The 20316-nt window shown below is 37.8% G+C and overlaps 1 protein-coding gene across 2 annotated transcripts in view; it reads left to right on the top strand.

Moving 5' to 3' along the window:
- Positions 1-2069: 2069 nt before the first annotated feature.
- Positions 2070-20316, top strand: part of usp28 (ubiquitin specific peptidase 28) — a 31294-nt gene continuing 13047 nt past the window's right edge. The window contains exons 1-13 of one of the 2 annotated variants that reach the window (XM_057820441.1): positions 2070-2224; positions 7393-7470; positions 7572-7692; positions 7821-7905; positions 8390-8552; positions 9092-9178; positions 9253-9390; positions 10073-10143; positions 13302-13378; positions 13451-13599; positions 15642-15769; positions 16884-16979; positions 17051-17230. In XM_057820441.1, coding sequence (XP_057676424.1) covers positions 2180-2224; positions 7393-7470; positions 7572-7692; positions 7821-7905; positions 8390-8552; positions 9092-9178; positions 9253-9390; positions 10073-10143; positions 13302-13378; positions 13451-13599; positions 15642-15769; positions 16884-16979; positions 17051-17230 — 1418 coding nt within the window. In that variant the 5' untranslated portion in view covers positions 2070-2179. The remainder of the gene's footprint in view (positions 2225-7392; positions 7471-7571; positions 7693-7820; positions 7906-8389; positions 8553-9091; positions 9179-9252; positions 9391-10072; positions 10144-13301; positions 13379-13450; positions 13600-15641; positions 15770-16883; positions 16980-17050; positions 17231-20316) is intronic. The other variant, XM_057820442.1, reaches the window with a different exon arrangement.

The following is a 20316-nucleotide window of genomic DNA, read 5'->3' as shown; positions in this document are numbered from 1 at the left end:
GATTGACCAGTCGATTGCAACGCTTCTCTCTAAGCAGCTTCCTACTCGAGTTTTGCAGGTCAGCAAGTTCATAGAGTTTAATGTTTTGTTTACTCTGATGCAGGTCGGACTTTCAGTATCAAAATTAGTGGTGTGTTTTCCACCTCCACAACACTGGCGTTTTAAATTACTTACAGTGGCTGCTGCTGGCCGAAAAAAAAAAACTTCTAATATCCCTCGTCTTCGAAGGGGGTGAAGGAGACAACATGTTGTCGACATGTATTCCCATCGGGGCCGTGTGAGTGTGAGCATGCATGTGTGTTGGGGGTGGGTCAAGTCATCAGCCAATCAAACTTGAGGGGGGTGGGGGGGGGGGCGCATTCAACTAAAAAAAGGGGTAAATTTAAGTTTGAACAGAATGAAAATAATTCACTTAATCATGGTAGGGTCAATTCTTTCCTTACAACATATGGGAAGACAAGACAATCTAAATTACCTGTACATCTGAATTCAATATATAATGCATATAAGGTTGCTTGAAGGTTGGTGGGGAAAATTTGAACATCCTGAAAAGTTGGTGGTGTTATGTCCCTACCGTCCCAATGCAAACCCTTGGGTTAAACAAGTGGTCCCCAAACTACGGCCCGCGGGCCGGATACGGCCCGCCTCCACATTTGGTCCGACCCCCTGAACAATATTTTATTTTATTTTCAATAGTGTTATTTATGTTCTGGCTTTTTTCTGCGAAGAACGCAGAGAGGGTTATTTGGTTAGTATCTATTTAATTAATAGTGTTATTATTATTATTTATTCATATATAATATTTAGGGCAGTCAAACGATTAAAATTTTTAATCAGGTAAATTACAGCTTAAAAATTAATTAATCGTAATTAATCGCAATTCAAACCATCTATAAAATATGCCATATTTTCCTGTAAATTGTTGTTGGAATGGAAAAGATAAGACACAAGACTGATGTATACATTCAACATACGGTACATAAGTACTGTATTTGTTTACTATAACAATAAATCAACAAGATGGCATTAACATTATTAACATTCTCTTAAAGCGATCCATGGATAGAAAGACTTGTAGTTCTTAAAAGATAAATGTTAGTACAAGTTATAGAAATGTTATATTAAAACCCCTCTTGATGTTTTTGTTTTATTAAAATTTGTAAAATTTTCAATCAAAAAATAAACTAGTAGATCACCATTGTTGATGTCAATAATTACACCATGCTCACTCATTGTAAAATAAAATCATTTGGACCCAAGCGCCAGCAGAGGGCGCCAAACACAAAAAAACAAGTAACAAGCGGACATTACACTGCTGTCATTTTAATCTGAGCGGGGCATGTGCGGTAATTGCGTCAAATATTTTAACGTGATTAATTTTTAAAAATTAATTACTGCCCGTTAACGCGATAATTTTGACAGCACTAATAATAATATAATATAATATAATATAATATAATATAATATAATATAATATAATATAATATAATATAATATAATATAATATTTTATTTTATTTTGTTCCGTGAAGAATCCAGAATGGGTTATTTGATTGTGGCTCTCTGAAAAACAATACATTTTTACATTTAGGCACTCCTGCAATCGTCACACTTTTTCTGTTACAAACTGACCCGGCCCCTCATCAAAGAGGGGAAAAGTTACAGTACTGTATATATTTTTTTTTAATTATTAAATTTATTAGGATCATGGAAGCTTCCACTTAGGAAAAATATATACATACAGTATATCCTGTATATACATAATATAATAAAAATATACAGTACTGTGCAAAAGTTTTGGGCAGGTGTCCTGCCTAAAACTTTGGCACAGTACTGTATGTGGCCCTCACAGGAAAAAGTTTGGGGACCCCTGGGTTAAACACACGTTATAATCAGACAAACCCAACGACATTAGAGATTGTAAAATTACAACTTTATTCTTTTAACATTACTACTTTCCTTTTGTAACGTTTGTGTCCAATCATCTGCAAGTAGTGTGCCCCCAACACTCCCCACTGTCAATCACCTCGCGGCTGCGCGCGCGCACGCACGCCGATCACCGACGTTCGGAGCATGCGCGCGTGCCTCTCGGCTCTCTGCGGGTGACACATGGAGTGGCAGTGACTCCGCTCTCAGGGCTGAAATTTGAAAACGGGACGAAATTCGGCTTCGGTTTTGCAATGAGAGCCGAAGAGAGCGAGAATGGAGAAAACTCGGCTAACTCGGTGAGCGACAAGTGATGATATGTGAGCATGAAAACTCGGGGAACTAACTAACACTAACCCCTATGTTGCATTGTATGACTGTCTCACAAAACTATTAAAAATACGGCGTATTTAAAAATGAAAAGATTTTGCTATGTAAGTCAGACAACATATGAATTATATATTTAAAAAAATAAAAAATAAAAACACTGGCTGCCATTGATGGTGATTGGCAAAGCTTTAAAAATCCAGTTTTCATCGAACGCACCGTAAATTTGGCACATTACAACTTACAGCACTATAAGGAAACGTATGAATAACTTCAATATTGTTCAATTGTATTACGGTACATAAATTGACACTGACTGCCATTGCTGTCATTGACATCCAATTGGATTGGAGCCAATCGCAGTCAACGTCACTGAAACATGATGATTCATTTCCAGCCATCCCAGTTCAAATTGATTTAATATCTATTTCTGTCAATGACAGTGAACGAATTGACGCTTTCATGTGTAAGGGGAAAATGGCATCCATAAAAATGCATGAAATTACAAAAAATAAAATCACAATATGCTAAATAGTTCTAGTTATTTTTACGTATTATTTTTCCATTCAGAGTGTTGACTTTAGATCAAATCAGAATTTGTAGTAAACTCGATAAGTCAGCAAATAATTTTGATATCTGTTTTCTCACTTCCAGCCAGTCTGCCAGTATTTTTCAACTCTGAGTGATGTCTGTTACAGTGCATAAAGTTGGAAAACAGTTTCTTTGTGCCATCAAAATTGGCCTACTTGTTGGTGTGTGCGTGGGTATGAGAGAGTGAGGAGAGTCACAGTGGCTTTGTGATGGAGTCTGGTGGCATGCCGAGCAGAATGATAAACAGAAGCCTTTCCTATCCGTGTCAGCAGCTTAAAATAGAGGCTAACCAAGGGGGTTTCAGATATACCCCCGGTCGCCATATAAGTCTGGTGCCCCTGCTCTTGGCTTTCTGTGTGTTTGTGTGTGTATGTGTAGTGCATCCACCTGCTGTTGCAGCGACAGGCTTTATATAGCACGTCTCACTCAGCAGGCTCTGGTTCATATTTAAATGCTTTATGTGTCCACAAGGTGAAAACACACTTGATTGTTTATTTGTACCCTTTAATACGTCACGCTCGCTAAATTCAATTTTCAATTCAATTTATTTGTATAGCCCTGGATCACAAAAGGCTGAAGGTGGCAAAGAATCCGTTTTCCAAAATTTTCTGTCCTCAAGGACAATGATTTGATCCTCAGCGTACTCCTGACCCAGTCACCGTCTTCGCCTCATATGACAATGAGAGGTTGGCATGCGGGCATTGGGGGCTTGGTCAAGTTACACATGTGTCCTGATTGTGTCAAGCAAACAAGAGCAGTCCTGGATATTTAGGTTAGATTACATGATCTAAATGTTTGCCCTTTATTAAATACTGGGCCACTTTCGTTCTCTCAATAATGAAAATGGGAGTATTCCACTTCTCTGAAGGTGTGGCATGCAGCGTGGGTCCAGTTCCCACTCAGTCACCAAAACAAAATCTCCCAAACACATGTTGCAAATGTGCTCAGTGAAACCAAGGATGGCTTTAAACAGGGGTGGGAGTGTGTGTGTAAACCTATCATAGCTACGGTATGTCATATTATTTGTCATTTATGACTGTTGAAAATATGTTAATGAGTCAATCAATGGTCGAGATAACTTTGTCCATGAATAAATGTGGGAATTCGGAATTGCTCTGATCAGGATAACTTCATGGGAGAAGTTTCTGGAATTCCCTTTTCTGTTTGCATGGCACAGCCTATAACGTTAGTTTGGTTTGAATGACGAGGGTGTATTTTCTTTTATTTTACACATCCTGCTGTGACCATATGTCACATAATTTTGACATGAACTACAAGCTGTCTTATATACTGGCTTAGACCTTTGTTACATATAATAAAGCTCCAAAAAAGGGAGCTTATGATTTTAAAAGCTACCAGGTGCTCAAGGGACACAGCTATTATAGGCTTTACATTACTGACTAAACATAAAGGCCAATTATGTGAGTTAAAACCTACACATGACCTTACATGGTTAAAAATATCCACACTACAGTGATGCCTCGCTACTTCGCACTTCAAACGTCGCGCCCTCATTCCATCGTGGATTTTTTTTTTCAGTCAAAATAAATAAATAAATAAATAAATAAATGCATTATTATATAGAGCTGTCCCGATCCTATCACATAGTCTCCCACTCTCCCTCCAGCTGTTTTTCTTGGTCAGGCAGTGCACTGCAGTTGCTTGTTGAAGTTAACGATGATTGACAGGCATTAAGGTTGGATCTTGCCATGGAAGCTTGGAAGCCTAAACTTCAAAGCTCCGCATGTCAAAGCTCCGCATGTGTCAATCATTGTTTAGCTTGTTAAACATTTGCTGTGGGAACTCATTATTTGCAAGTGAGCAGCGTGAGCAGATTTTAGGGGACTCACTCAATGAAGCATTTTATAAAGATTAGTGCCGCAACTTAATTGATTAACTCAAGTATTCGATAGAAAAAATATTCGAATTAAATTTTGTTGCTTCGAGTATTCGTTTAATTAAAGTGGCGTTGTAATGGTTAATTTTCAAAGTGTTTGCATTTAGTTTTATTGATTAGGGTGGATACACTACCCTCTAGTCTGCCTCTTTTCACATGTCTGAATCCAACTGCTCCCTGTTAAGACCAACGTAGCCAAGTTTTTGTTTGAGCTAATGTTTTTTAATGTATTCATAATTTAGTTTATAGGTATATTTAGCTGTTTTTTGTGGAATATGTGTCTGAACCATTTGTCAAGAGGATTGCAAAAAAAAAAAAAAAAAAAAAAAAAAACCTCAAGCATTTTATAGCATCTAAGCTAGCGGACTTTTTCTAAGTAAGTTAGCCAATTATTCTTTGGTTGTACATAGATCCTCATAAAAAAAAAAAAATCATACCGTTTGAGGCTCAGCTCAGGTATTTTAATTTTTCATGTTCCCTATCCAATTACTCGATTATTCGAACTAACTAGTCTATCGTTTAATCGATTACTAAAATATTCGATAGCTGCAGCCCTAAATCATGTCTTCCGTTTCATATTAGGAAGTACAAATAGAGTTTAAAACTCAAGAACAAATGAAGGGATTATTATCTTTAATACAAACATACAGACAGACAAACATACAGAACTGAATACATAACCTACAATAAATAGACATGAGTGCCCTTACTCCGCTTCAAGCAGTGTTGTTAATAATGGCGTTAGAGTATCACGGTGTTACTCACGGCATTTTTTCAGTGGTGAGTAACCTAATTAAGTACTTTTCTCATCTTTGCAACCCCGTTACTGTTACTGGGGATGTAAAGGCGTGCATTACTATGCGTTACTACGTTGGTTGAATGACACGAGAAAAGTCTGAGACGGAGAGAGACACGGAGAGAGAAGAGCGGGAGTGGGAAGCAGGGAAGGGAGTTGTGATGCCGTTGCAAATGCGATGCCTGGCTAGGTGAAGCTCTAATAATACCTGACTGTACCCGACAGTCAACTAACTACGCCCACATGATGCTACGCTAGATATCACGTGTATATAGAACTAGTTGCAAAATGACAGACGTCATTTGTTTGTCGTTAGCAAATGTATAGAGAAGTAGATGCAAAATGATACACTCGCCAGCGTTAGTAAACAGCCGCTATTTTAAAGCAGTCGACTTCTCAGGAAGGCTCTGTTGTAGCGAAAGCCACTAGCAAACCTAAGTACTATAATTTTCAGACTATAAGCTGCTACTTTTTTTCTCCATTTTGATACTTGTGGGTTATCGTCCATTGCGGCTTATTTGTTGATTTATTTGGGTTAACAAGTAACACTTTATTAGACAGTGGCCTCATAAGACTGTCATAAGACCGTCATAATTATGACATGACACTATCATGAGCATTACTGAATCCTTATGTCATTAAGTATCATCCGGGAAATTATGTCACTAACTCCATTTATGTCCAGCTTGGATCTTTTGCATCCATTCAAAAGTGGGATCATTTGCCAGATAATACAAAATGACATCTGGTATAAGCATTTATTAATGCTCAGGACAGTGTCATGTCATAATTATGATTGTCTAATGACAGTCTTATGGCGCCACAGTCAAATAAAGTGTTACCAAATACCATTACTAGCATTTGATGAAGCAACTGGAACAGTAACTGAAGAAATAATTAGCACAGAACATGAATTTTGATTGCTGCAATGCATGCTAGGAGGCATGTTGGACAAAAACAGTGTTGACAGCAGGTGGCAGCAGAGGTTGCCTGTCTCCACCAAGGGAGTGGTGATCGCCAAATGAAGCTTCTTGAAGCAATGAATTCATGGTGGTTCATTTGGTCTTTTGACAGCCGCATGATGCTGCTGTAAAATAAAGTGTTACTTGTTAATATCTTTTGGTGTAAATATCCCATAATACAGTGAGGACAGCTGCAGTTTATAGTCAGTGCGGCTTATCTATGAGCCGTTTTTTGTGCCAAATTTGGTGGGCTGCGGCTTATAGTCAGGTGCACCTTATAGTGCGAAAATTATAGTAACTTTATATCTAAAATACTTATAAATCGGAAAAATCTTGACTTGAATCTATCTTTAAATAATGAAATAGTTTTTGAAACTTTCACATGTAGAAAGTAGACAGAAGGGAACTAATGCAATAACGGGAACAATTTTAACAACTTTAACGGGTGATTCACAACATTAAATGACTTCCAAACAAAGCAAAGTTTACGATCTAGTTATCACAATATCCACAATGTCCCTGTGTCAAGTTAAGTTTAGGGTTAAGAATTGGGCTCGGGCGAATTGTCCCAAAAACCCTTTGAACTTCACATAGTGTGACCTTTGTTTTTTTGTTTGTTTGTTTGTTTGTTTTAATAGAAAAAAAAAACATGAAAAGTAAAACCAATTACCTTGCCAAGTAACTAATTACTCTTACATTCAGGTAACTGAGTTACTAACTCAATTTTTGGGTGAAGTCATTTGTAACTGTAATTAATTTCTTTTTTAAAGTAAGATTAACACTGGCTTCAAAACATTTTGTCGACCTGGACCTTTTTTCAATTTTAGCTGAAAAGCTGTTGCCTGAACTAATGATAAAAAAAAAGTAACTATTGTTTGTTTGTTTTTTCTTCAGCAGACTGAGATGCTGATCAACCAGCTGAGGGAGATCACTGGCATCCAGGATCCACAGATTCTCTGCAGAGCATTGAAAGTAAGATAAAATACCCAGTTGTGCTGCCTTTTGTGTGAGTTTAATTCAGATCAATTTAGCGTCACTAGAATTAAGTCTACCTACTTCCTTTTCTCTTCCAGGCCAGTCGCGGTGACATCGGACATGCCGTTGGACTTCTGACGAGCCAGCCAGCAGAGGTTAAGGATGCTGGGGGACCACAAGAGTCCGGGTCGTCGGTGGGGACCTGGGAGGGACAGAAAGGTATGCTACTGTACATAGCACTTTTTCAAGACCTGTTCCAAAATTATTATGTGGTTACTATTGATCCATTGTTTTTCACATGGAATAACAATTTAGCTCAACTACGGATTGTTCATTATTTACTTTAGGTGTTCAAGATGAACTCCAAACGGCCATCGAGCTGAGCTTGCAGGAATCCCACAAGGCTCAGGAAGAGGAGCGAGAATTCCATCGGTACAAAGCTTTTGCTTATTTTTCATCCACTAACATTCAGCATCATTTGGGAGGGTCATAGCTTTCATATTAGCCATTTCTGAAACCAATTGAATAAATGAAAGTCAGGTTATTAGCAATTGTTTCTACAAAATGGATAAACAACAAGACTTTTGTCAGGGACTTTATATTATATGGCATTATGTATTTTGTTTTTTATATACAACTGAACTTTTCTATCCAGACGGAGTAGGAACACTTTGAATATTTTAGATTTATATAGGCATCTTTGAGGGAACTTCGTGTAAAAATCAAGTATCCCGAGGCCAGGCTGAGTGTCCTCTTTTTTGGAAATCAAAATATGGTCACCCCACTTTACATCAATAATGAAGAAAAAGTTGCTGTTTTTTTTTTAATCCACAAATAGGCAAATTCGGAGATAATCAACTAAAAATATGCAGGGATTTACACTTCATGTCATTTTTCATGGATACTCCTATATCAGGGCTCTGGAGGCCAGCGCTGAGGAGAACTCCACAAGAAGTAAAAGAAAGCGATGTGAGGCCCAGAACGACATGAGCAGCCCCGCAGACTGGATCCGCAAGGACGACTGGCCCGTCGGTATTCGCAACGTGGGCAACACCTGCTGGTTCAGCGCTGTTATCCAGGTAGGGAGAGGCTTGAACACCACTTCTTGCGCTACTTAACATTAAATCTCCATCGTGAGATGGCATTTTGTAACCTGATTAGGAATGGTAAAATGATACAGTGGAGTTCAAATCTAAATGGCACTCATATGATACACTTTTTTGATGCCATCAAAGCAGGTGTTGTAGGTTCAACAGAGCCAAATGTGATCTTCAAAAAATGTAATTACGCTATCAAATCAGAGCCAAAGTGACCACATGACTCACTTTCGTTATGCCCCCTGCCTACTGATGACTGTAACAATGAGCTCAGGCTCCACTGAATTTCCTACTTAAATGTTATCGGGAGACTCATAAGTGCTTGGCTCTGGATCCGTCATCATGACACTTAATACTAATTTTTCCTTCACAGGAACACACATATGGCAGCTAAGTACCTTAGTGCATATGTGTTCTTTTAGATGATTACAAGTGGTGCCACGAGAGCTTTGCACATTTTTAAATAATGCAACCCATGAAAAGAAATGTTACAAACTACACAAATGGGTCTTGCGTTGCAGTCACTGTTCCACCTGCCAGTGTTTAAAAGGCTAGTACTCAACTATCGACTATCGGAGCAAATCTTGGACAGATGTAAGAGCCATGCGGTGAGTGTCTTTGTCAGAAACACCATCACTGAAAACAGTTGTTGTGAAGTGTGACCCTAACTTTGTGCGGACAGGACAAGAGGAACATCGCTTTCATGCAGGAGCTGCGCTGCCTCTTCGCCCTCATGGTAGGCTCCACACGCAGGTTTGTGGACCCTTCTGCTGCCGTGGAGCTGCTGCGAGAGGCTTTTAGGACCAGCGAAGCGCAGCAGGTACAGAAATTATACTAGCAATAAGTATTTGAATAAATTAATTAGTGCTGCAGCTTTCGATTAATTTAGTAGTGGATTAAACGATTAACTAGTTAGTTCGAATAATTGAGTAATCGGATAAGGAACATGAAAAATTAAAATACCCGAGCTGAGTTCCACATGGTATAAAAAAAAATAATAATAAATAAGGATCTATGTACAACAAACGAAAAATTGGCTAACTTACATAGCAAAAATCCGCTAGCTTAAATGCTATAAAATGCTAAGGTTTTTTTTCTTTTCTCGTTGCTCTTAACAAATGGTTCAGACACATATTCCCACAAAAAAAAACCTGCTCAATATACCTATAAACTGAATTACGACTGCATTAAAAAACATTAGCTCAAACAAAAACGTAGCTCACGTTGGTCTTAACAGGGAGCAGTAGGATTCAGCCATGTGAAATGAGGCAGACCAGAGGGCAGTGTATCCACTGTAATCAATAAAACAAAATGCAAACACTTTCAAAATAAACCATGACAACGCCACTTTAATTAAACGAATACTCGAAGAAACAAAATTTAATTTGAATATTTTTTTCTAATCGAATACTCGAGTTAATCGATTAATCGTTGCAGCGCTAGAATTCATTCATTTTAGGTAATACAAAGTGAAATGCTAACCCTTGTTTATCCACTTTCAGGATGTGAGTGAGTTCTCTCATAAGCTGCTTGACTGGTTAGAAGATGCCTTTCAATTGGCTGCCAATGGAGAGTAAGTACAATCTCATCCTTTTTTTATTGTTGGGGATACAGTCCAGGCCCAAACACTAAATCTGCGACTATTTAAACACAGTATTAAGTACATATTTGAACACAAGCGATCGAATACCTTAAAAATCGATTACTTTTACTCAGGGGTGAAAGTGGCTAGAATTTCTTGCCGGAACTCCCTGGCCTCCTAAAACCACAGAAATGCAAAGAAAAATGCTTTTGGCAGTTTACCAATAACACACAACAACAAAAAACACAACAGGTTTTACACATGCATCAGGCTACTGCATTACACTTACTGTAACAAGGCATACATGAGAAACGGATTTTCATTCAAAATGGTTTATTTTTTCAGCGAAAACAGTTATATAGAATAACAGTTAACAAAAACACCATACAGTAACACCGACCTGCATCTCTCAATTTTTATTTTCCCTCATTTCCTCGCATCTAAATGCAAAACCTTAATTTTAGCTACCATATTTTTTCGGACTATAAGTCACAGTTTTTTTCATAATTTGGCTGAGGGTGCGATTTATACTCTGGAGCGACTTACGTGTGAAATTATAAACACATTATTATATCATTTCACATGTTACTTTGGTGTTTTGGAGTGACACCGATGGTTTGGTAAACTTTTTAGCATGTTTTTTATGCTATAGTTATCTGAATAACTCTTAATAGCTATGTTACGTTAACATACCGGCCAAGTTCGCATTTCGTTGTTCATGCATCATGTAACATTATTATACTGTACACTTATTCAGCATGTTGTTCTCCAATGTATTTTTATTTTAAATTGCCTTTCAAGATGACATATCTGTTCTATGTGTTGGATTCTATGAAGTAAATTTCCTCCGAAACATGTGACTCATACTCCGGTGCGACTGATATATTTTTTTTCCTCTTCGTTGCGCATTTTTGGGCTGGTGCGACTTATACTCAGGTGCATCAGTCCGAAAAAATACAGTACTTAAGAACGTAGAATTTTTTTTAGGATTTTTTTTTTAAGTAACATACATTATCAAAGTACAAAGTACAAATGAGTTACATTATGCACAGTGAAATGGGGTATATTTTGAAGATAACGCATGCATTGACTTTTCTTCCTCATTGCAGTAAAAAAAATTGTTTAAAACCTTATTGTGTTCAATATCACTTTAGTTATATTTGTTTTACCATGAGAACTGCATGTAATACTTAATGTATCATTTATGATACAAATTAAAGAGTGTATATGGCGGAAAACACTCAGGTGGCTTGAAGTTCCACTCTGAGACCCCCAATTTGGCCAAATTTCAATATTGTCCTATATGCATGCATCATTGGAAAGCTTAAAATCTCCATTTTCTGGTGGAAGAAAAATTTTGGGCAGGAGGGCATTTCAAAAAAACTATTTACAGACACTATTTTTTTCAATATGACATAATTTGTTTAAAATTTCAAAATATGCGCATAAATAATTTTTTAAAGTTGTTTTTTTTTTTAACTAAATATTAGGCATCAATTGATGATTCTAAGCTAAAAATGATAGACATTTCCAATAATAAGTATACCTTGTTTTTATGGCTGGGTTGAAACAAAAGCGGTTGCACGGTGTCTGTAAACGGGGGTCTTCAGGGTAAAACGGACAAATTAAAAAATAATTGGGGGCTTAATGTGCCAAATAAACTGCTAAGGCAGCATATACTCATAGACATATTGTTCTATCAAACCCAACAGATCTTTTGGTTTAAAATACAGCAGTTTATTTTAAAGAGGTGTGCAAGAGCAGAAACTGCTTTTTCAGCCTTCTGTGCTTTCCGCCATATACAAATTTATTACAAAAAAGAAAAAGTTTAAGGACCACATAAAGCTTTCAAATTTAAAATTTTCTGTCCATTATTTCTGGGGTCAGGTATTATAACATGGAAGATGTGCTGAACCTCCCCATCAGAGCAAATAAAATGTCCTTTGTCTTAAAGATCTAATCAATTTTCCGTTGCATTGCCCCTTTTTTATCGCATTAATTCAACAAGCTTGTTTTCTTTTTTCTTTTTGTTGTTGTCCCAGAAATATGTGCATTTGAACCAATCAGAGCTAACTATCCATGCTGAGCACATGTCAGTATGTCAGCCATTTGAACGGACAAGGCAGTCTAGGGAGTGTTTCTTGTCGGGCTCAGATACACACGCTGGGAGAACTCCGTGGAATAATAAATAATAATGTTGGGAACGGATGGTGCTACACAAGCAATTTATTATGTTATTATTTATTTATTTATTTATTTATTATTATTATTATTATTATGCACTTTATTATGTTGTTAACACTTGTGAATGTAAATCTGACATTAGTAGATTGTTTTCTTCTTGGAGATGCGTGTGTGGCAGCCTGGCAGGTTTTTTTTTTTTAACATCGAGGTTTGACAGTTCCCGTCATATTTTCAGGATCAAAGCATCGTTACGCCACGTTAAGTCTCCGATTTTTATACCATAATAGTGTTCTCGACCGTTCTGGCCCACTTTCAGCCCTGCTCTTACCACAGCATAATTTCATTGGCTAATTGAGTAAAAGGATAGAAAATGTGTTTCGTTTGGATGCAAATATAATTAGGATTGGGCAGCTATTAATTTTTCAAATTGCAATAAATCACAAGGTAGCACTTAATTGTACTGGTACAATATAAATGTGTATTAGGTATAAATGTGTTACACGTATTCTTAAAAGAATCACAAAACAATTCCAACATTAAAATAGGCAATTACAGCGGTAAAAGCGCAAACAAGATTATGAAAAATTTCAAATGATTAAGAATCTCTTTTCATCTGTACAATATGGCTATTGGCCAGCAAGAGAAAAAGACCTTTCACAGGAAAATACTGCTATGGCTAATTACTTTTCAGCATAAGGCACTAGCCTGCTACACGATTCTGAATTTATTATTAATTCGACTTTTTACGAAGAGTGAACTGCGTTAATTAGCGAGTTAACGCATTGGCTGCTATTGACAACAATAGAATGCTCATGTTTCACTGCGATTGGTGGCACTAGACGTCCAATCTGTTTTGTTATTTTCGTCAAAATGGATTAGATGTCTGGCCTTGTCAATGTCAGCTAATGTGTTAACTTGAAATGAATAATCATATTAATATTAATAATAATGTGTTTCGCTTTAAGCAACTCAACAGACAAGCAAAACAATCCCATGGTCCAACTTTTTTATGGCACCTTCGTGACCGAGAGGAAGCATGAAGGTATGTGCAAGTTTCAGGAATAGTTTGGTGCACACTAAGCGCTCATCATACTATTTACCTGTTTCTATTTAGGTAAAATCTTGTATAACATTGAGCAGTTTGGACAGTACCCTTTGCAAGTGAATGGCTTCAATAACCTGGACGAGTGCCTGGAAGGGGCCATGGTGGAGAGGGAAATCGAGTCGCTGCATTCTGAACACAGCGCTCCATCCGGTCGAGAGGTCTGTAGCGTCCAGATTACATATTTTTGCACCCGAGTTCGAATCCGAGTCACCAGATTTTGAGGGTCTGCCGATTCGGAGTACTGACACGATACCTCAGCAATTAAAGAGAGAAAAAATGCATATCCAAATATACAGTGGTGTGAAAAAGTATCTGAACCTTTTGGAATTTCTCACATTTCTGCATAAACTCACCATCAAATGTGATTGATCTTTGTCAAAATCACACAGATGAAAAAACAGTGTCTGCTTTAACAAAAAACACCCAAACATTTAAAGGTTTTCATACTTTAATGAGGATAGTATACAAAGAATAACAGAAGGGGGAAAAATAGGTAAGTGAACCATCACATTTAATATTTTGTGGGCCCCCTTTGGCAGCAATAACTTCAACCAGACGCTTCCTGTAGCTGCAGATCAGTCTCACACATTGATCAGGCCTTATCTTGGTCCATTGTTTTCTACAAAACCGCTGTAGTTCAGTCAGATTCCTGGAATGTCTGGCATGAATCGCTATCTTTAAGTCATGCCATAGCATCTCTATGGAGATAAAGTCTGGACTTTGACTTGGCCATTCCAGAACGTGTATTTTGTTCTTGTGAAACCATTCTGAAGTTCATTGACTTCTGTGTTTTGGATCATTGTCTTGTTGTGTCTTGTCGTGGTGGTGATGAGGTGTTAATGTTGGTGAGCTGTTCCATTTGATCTCCACACATGACGTTGTGTGTTACTTCCAAACAATTCAACTTTGGTTTCATCAATCCACAAAATATTTTGCCAAAACTTCTGTGGAGTGTCCAAGTGCCTTTTTGCGAACATTAAATGAGCACCAGTGTTTTTATAGACACCAGTGGCTTCCTCCGTGGAGTCCTCCCATGAACACCATTTTGGCCATAGTTTATACTTATTGTTAATGTGTGCACAGACATATTGGACTGTGCCGGTGATTTCTGTAAGTCTGTAGCAGACACTCTAGGGTTCTTTTTTTTTTTTTTTTTTAGTCTCTCTGAGTATTCTGCACTAAACTCTTGGCGTCATCTTTGGTGGATGGCCACTCCTTGGGGTAGAAGCAGCAGTGCAAAACTCTCCATTTGAAGACAACTTGTCTGACTGTCTATTGATGAACATCCAGACCTTTAGAGATGGTTTTGTGTCCTTTCCTAGCTTTACACAAAACAGCAATCCTTGATCGCAGGTCTTCAAACAGCTCTTTTGACCGAGCCATGATGCACATCAGACAATGCTTCTCATCAAGACAATTCTTACTAGGTGTGTGTTTTATTGTGGACAGGGCAGCTTAAACCACTCATCAGTGATTGGGCACACACCTGACTTAAATTGTTTAGTAAAAATTGGGTTCAATTGCTCTTTAGGTCTCCTTAGGCAGAGGGTTTACTTTGTTATTTTTCCCCCTTCTGTCATTGTTTGCATACTATCCTCATTAAAATATGAAAACCTATAAATGTTTGAGTGGTTTTAGTTAAAGCAGACACTGTTTTTTACATCTGTAAGATTTTGACAGAGATCCGATTACATTTGATGGTGATTTTATGCAGAAATGTGAGAAATTCCAAAAGGTTCAGATACTTTTTCCTACCACTGTAAAATATTTCCATACTACAAGTTTAGACATTATCAAACCTGCATGATGCTATTTTAAGACTATCTTCCTGTTTCAGCTTGCATGTTGTTTTCCTAATGGCGGCGTTTTTTTCCCCCCGCCTCTGCTGTTTTTGGTGGTGTTGTAATGTTGCGTAGTACAAAACATAATTTTTGCTCCATTTGATGATATAAAAGCGCTATATAAATCCATTGCATTATTATTAATATAATCCTTGTATATCTTGATTATTTTGTTGCTTTGTAGTACTTTAAAAAAGTCTTAAAACCCAATCTTTTTCACTTGATTCTGATGTTCTTAAAATGACGCAATCGGGCCCGATTTCCGATCTTGAGATGGAATCGGGGACTTCCCTAGTTAGAATTTTATTGCATGTAATTTTATTGGAAAATTAGTAGCTTTTTTGTTGATGTTGTTACAGAGATGGTTCAAAAGGTTGCCACCAGTTTTGACATTTGAGCTTTCCCGATTTGAGTTCAACACACAGCTTGGGCGGCCTGAGAAGATACACAAGAAACTGGAGTTTCCGCAAATCATCTATATGGACAGGTGACCACTTGACATTAAGAGGAAAAAAATTGGTCTCAACCACAATTATTTGCCTAGTATAGTTTACATTGAAATACTCCATCACATTTTAGTCTTCCAGGTTTCCTCCATTTAATCATTCCTTCATCCAAACAACTCTCCTCACTCCTCATTTTTTAGTTCACACCGCCACCTATTGGTTTTAATGTGTAACAGCATAGTAACTAAGAAAATGAGCTGACATTGTTGGACTGGACAAATTCAAAATATATATATTACTATGTCACTGAACATTTAGCATGAGAGTGTTCAATATGTCATCCGAATTTGGGTTGTTTAGTCTTTAACCATTTATAGAGCAGTCAATGAACTCATTCATTCACCCCTCCCAGTCAAAATGGATTGGACGTCTAGCACCATCAGTGCCACTGAAACCTCCTCCCAGTTTAAATCAATAGGATGTCCAATTTGTCAGTGACAGCCAATGAGTTTACTATGAAATTTAAAAAAAAACAAAAAAAACAAAACATCAACTTTAGGATGTTGTTGGGGTTCACAACCAGAGTGTATTTCTTTGCCTTTTCCAAAAAATATATTTTATTACCAAATTTTTGACACTTTAAGTCACATTTTAAATATTTTAGATACAATTAAATATTGTACATTTCCCAAATATTGAAGGTGTACTTTATAATCCTGCGCATAACTGTATTATACTGCTTCAGTAAACTGCTCAAGACACACATTCATCATTCATAAAACAATAACAAAAATAGTGAATAAATTTATTTTTAAAAAAACAACAACAACAAACAATAATTACAATGTTCAAAAAATAAAGAACAGACGACAAATGCTTGTGCATTGATGCACCTTATGCATGAAAAGTAACTAATTCATCGATGGTGTGCCTTATATTCTGAAAAAATAAAGTATTAAAAATACAATAATGATTATCACTTTAATAAATAATGATAATATAAACATAATTGTGACCCAAAATTGGTCCAAAATGTCAACCCATGTCATATGTGGAAGCCAGTTGTTTATGAGGTTAAGTTATTTATTCTAAATGACAAGAAGTACTCGGATTAAATAATGTGTTCCTTCTATTTATGGTCACATTTGTTTCCAGGTACCTTCACAAAAACCTGACGTGTACACATGAGAGAAGAGGAGAAGTGAAAAAAATGAAGGAACAGCTTGCATCTCTTCAACAAAAACTGGAATGGTACAGAAAAAAGCCTGCTGTCCAAATCTCTACTTTGTACAATAGAAACAATAAACTTGTGTGCTCTCCAGTTATAAAAACTACGGGTCAGGACCCAGCAAGTACCCTCTAGCTGACATGCTGCAGTTTGTCTTGGAGTTCGCCACCACAAAGCCCTCTGCAGCTTTCACCACTGAAGATGCCCAACCGGTTTCTTCTTCACCAACTCCTCCTTGCCACCAGCTCAGCGAAACCGCCAGTCAAGAGGACGGGTGAGTTTGGCGAGATCTTAAATAAAAATCTATTAGAAATGAATGATACTTTGTATCCCAATAGCCAGTAGGTTATTGATATGCCACCAAAATATTCCACTAGACCAGTACTTCCCAAATAGGGGGCGCAGAGCAATGCTGGGTGTAGCGCATGTGACCATTATACACGTTTTGCCATACTACAATAAAGTGTAATTGCACATCCACTCAGTGGGTGGCAGTGGCGCTCTCGTTTTCAGAGTGCGCAGTATTTTTTAACCAAACAAATGCACACAGCAAAGAACACTGGAGATATGAAGAGCTAAGACGAGGAAATATGACAAAGCGTATGTAGCGTTTGACTTTGACTTTTAATACAGTGGGATAAGAGGAAAGACCAGTGTTTACGCTGTCTAAAAATGTTTGCAGCAGACAGCAGGAAGCCAAATCAATTAAGATGTCACTTAAAGACATTAGACCCCAATCACATTGATAAGCTGCTCGATTTTTCTTCAGCGAAATCATGCCGAATACTGCCAACAATTGTTCCGCTTTGTCAGTGTCACATTAGTAAACCAGCGAATACTGTTGGCATCATATAAGGTAGCATACCAAAATGGTCAGTGCAAAATAACTAGGGCTGTCAAATTTATCGCTTTAATGGGCGGTAATTAATTTTTTAAATCAATCACGTTAAAATATTTGACGCAATTAACGCATGCACGGAATGACCCGTTCATGCGTTGCCTCAAACAGTTTACAATGACGTGGTTTTAGCAAATTTGGAGCGTAAAGGCAGAGAAATGCGAGTGGACACAGGCATTCATTGACGCATAATTGAACACGACGCAGAACATATTGTATACTATTTACAGCCACTACTAACAGTCATGGTTGCCCAACTTCCCATTATGCATTTGGCCAGAGCAGGAGACGATTTTTTTTTTAACACGCTTAATTGAACACAACACAGAACATACAGTGCCTTGCAAAAGTATTCGGCCCCCTTGAATCTTGCAACCTTTCGCCACATTTCAGGCTTCAAACATAAAGATATGAAATGTAATTTTTTTGTCAAGAATCAACAACAAGTGGGACACAATCGTGAAGTGGAACAACATTTATTGGATAATTTAAACTTTTTTAACAAATAAAAAACTGAAAAGTGGGGCGTGCAATATTATTCGGCCCCTTTACTTTCAGTGCAGCAAACTCACTCCAGAAGTTCAGTGAGGATCTCTGGATGATCCAATGTTGTCCTAAATGACCGATGATGATAAATAAAATCCAACTGTGTGTAATCAAGTCTCCGTATAAATGCACCTGCTCTGTGATAGTCTCAGGGTTCTGTTTAAAGTGCAGAGAGCATTATGAAAACCAAGGAACACACCAGGCAGTTCCGAGATACTGTTGCGGAGAAGTTTAAAGCCGGATTTGGATACAAAAAGATTTCCCAAGCTTTAAACATCTCAAGGAGCACTGTGCAAGCCATCATATTGAAATGGAAGGAGCATCAGACCACTGCAAATCTACCAAGACCCGGCCGTCCTTCCAAACTTTCTTCTCAAACAAGGAGAAAACTGATCAGAGATGCAGTCAAGAGGCCCATGATCACTCTGAATGAACTGCAGAGATCTACAGCTGAGGTGGGAGAGTCTGTCCATAGGACAACAATCAGTCTTACACTGCACAAATCTGGCCTTTATGGAAGAGTGGCAAGAAGAAAGCCATTTCTCAAAGATATCCATAAAAAGTCTCGTTTAAAGTTTGCCACAAGCCACCTGGGAGACACACCAAACATGTGGAAGAAGGTGCTCTGGTCAGATGAAACCAAAATTGAACTTTTTGGCCACAATGCAAAACGATATGTTTGGCGTAAAAGCAACACAGCTCATCACCCTGAACACACCATCCCCACTGTCAAACATGGTGGTGGCAACATCATGGTTTGGGCCTGCTTTTCTTCAGCAGGGACAGGGAAGATGGTTAAAATTGACGGGAAGATGGATGCAGCCAAATAAAGGAACATTCTGGAAGAAAACCTGTTGGTATCTGCACAAGACCTGAGACTGGGACGGAGATTTATCTTCCAACAGGACAATGATCCAAAACATAAAGCCAAATCTACAGTGGAATGGTTCAAAAATAAACGTATCCAGGTGTTAGAATGGCCAAGTCAAAGTCTAGACCTGAATCCAATCGAGAATCTGTGGAAAGAGCTGAAGATTGCTGTTCACAAACACTCTCCATCCAACCTCACTGAGCTCGAGCTGTTTTGCAAGGAAGAATGGGCAAGAATGTCAGTCTCTCGATGTGCAAAACTGATAGAAACATACCCCAAGCGACTTGCAGCTGTAATTGGAGCAAAAGGTGGCCCTACAAAGTATTAACGCAAGGGGGCCGAATAATATTGCACGCCCCACTTTTCAGTTTTTTATTTGTTAAAAAAGTTTAAATTATCCAATAAATTTTGTTACACTTCACGATTGTGTCCCACTTGTTGTTGATTCTTGACAAAAAATTAAAATTTTATATCTTTATGTTTGAAGCCTGAAATGTGGCGAAAGGTTGCAAGGTTATAGGGGGCCGAATACTTTTGCAAGGCACTGTATTGTATACCATTTGCAGCCACTACTGACAGTCATGGTTGCCCAACTTCCCAGCATGCATTTGGGCAAAGCAGGGAATGATCTTTTTCTTAACACGCTTAATTGAGCACAACACAGAACATATTGTCTACCATTTGCAGCCACTACTGATAGTCATGGTTGCCCAACTTCCCAGCATGCATTTGGGCAAATCAGGGAATAATCTTTTTCTTAACACGCTTATTTGAACACAACGCAGAACATACTGAATACCATTTGCAGCCACCACTGACAGTCATGGTTGCCCAACTTTCCATTATGCATTTGGGCAAAACAGTTAAGTCGCTACAGTATCCTTTAATGAAAGCACAATAAAAATAATATTCCTATCTCTCAAAAAAAATAATGTTCACAAAAAGAAAAGCACTCAATGCAAAGAGAAGTGGCATTCCCAATCAAAATAGCTATGCAAAATACACATAAAACCTACTCAGACTTTGCCTTGGCTAGATCTCTAAT

Source organism: Corythoichthys intestinalis, chromosome 18 (genome assembly GCF_030265065.1).
Source record: "Corythoichthys intestinalis isolate RoL2023-P3 chromosome 18, ASM3026506v1, whole genome shotgun sequence".
NCBI lineage: Eukaryota > Metazoa > Chordata > Actinopteri > Syngnathiformes > Syngnathidae > Corythoichthys > Corythoichthys intestinalis.
The sequence above is the reverse complement of the archived record's forward strand: the minus strand, read 5'-3'. Positions and strand labels throughout refer to the sequence as shown.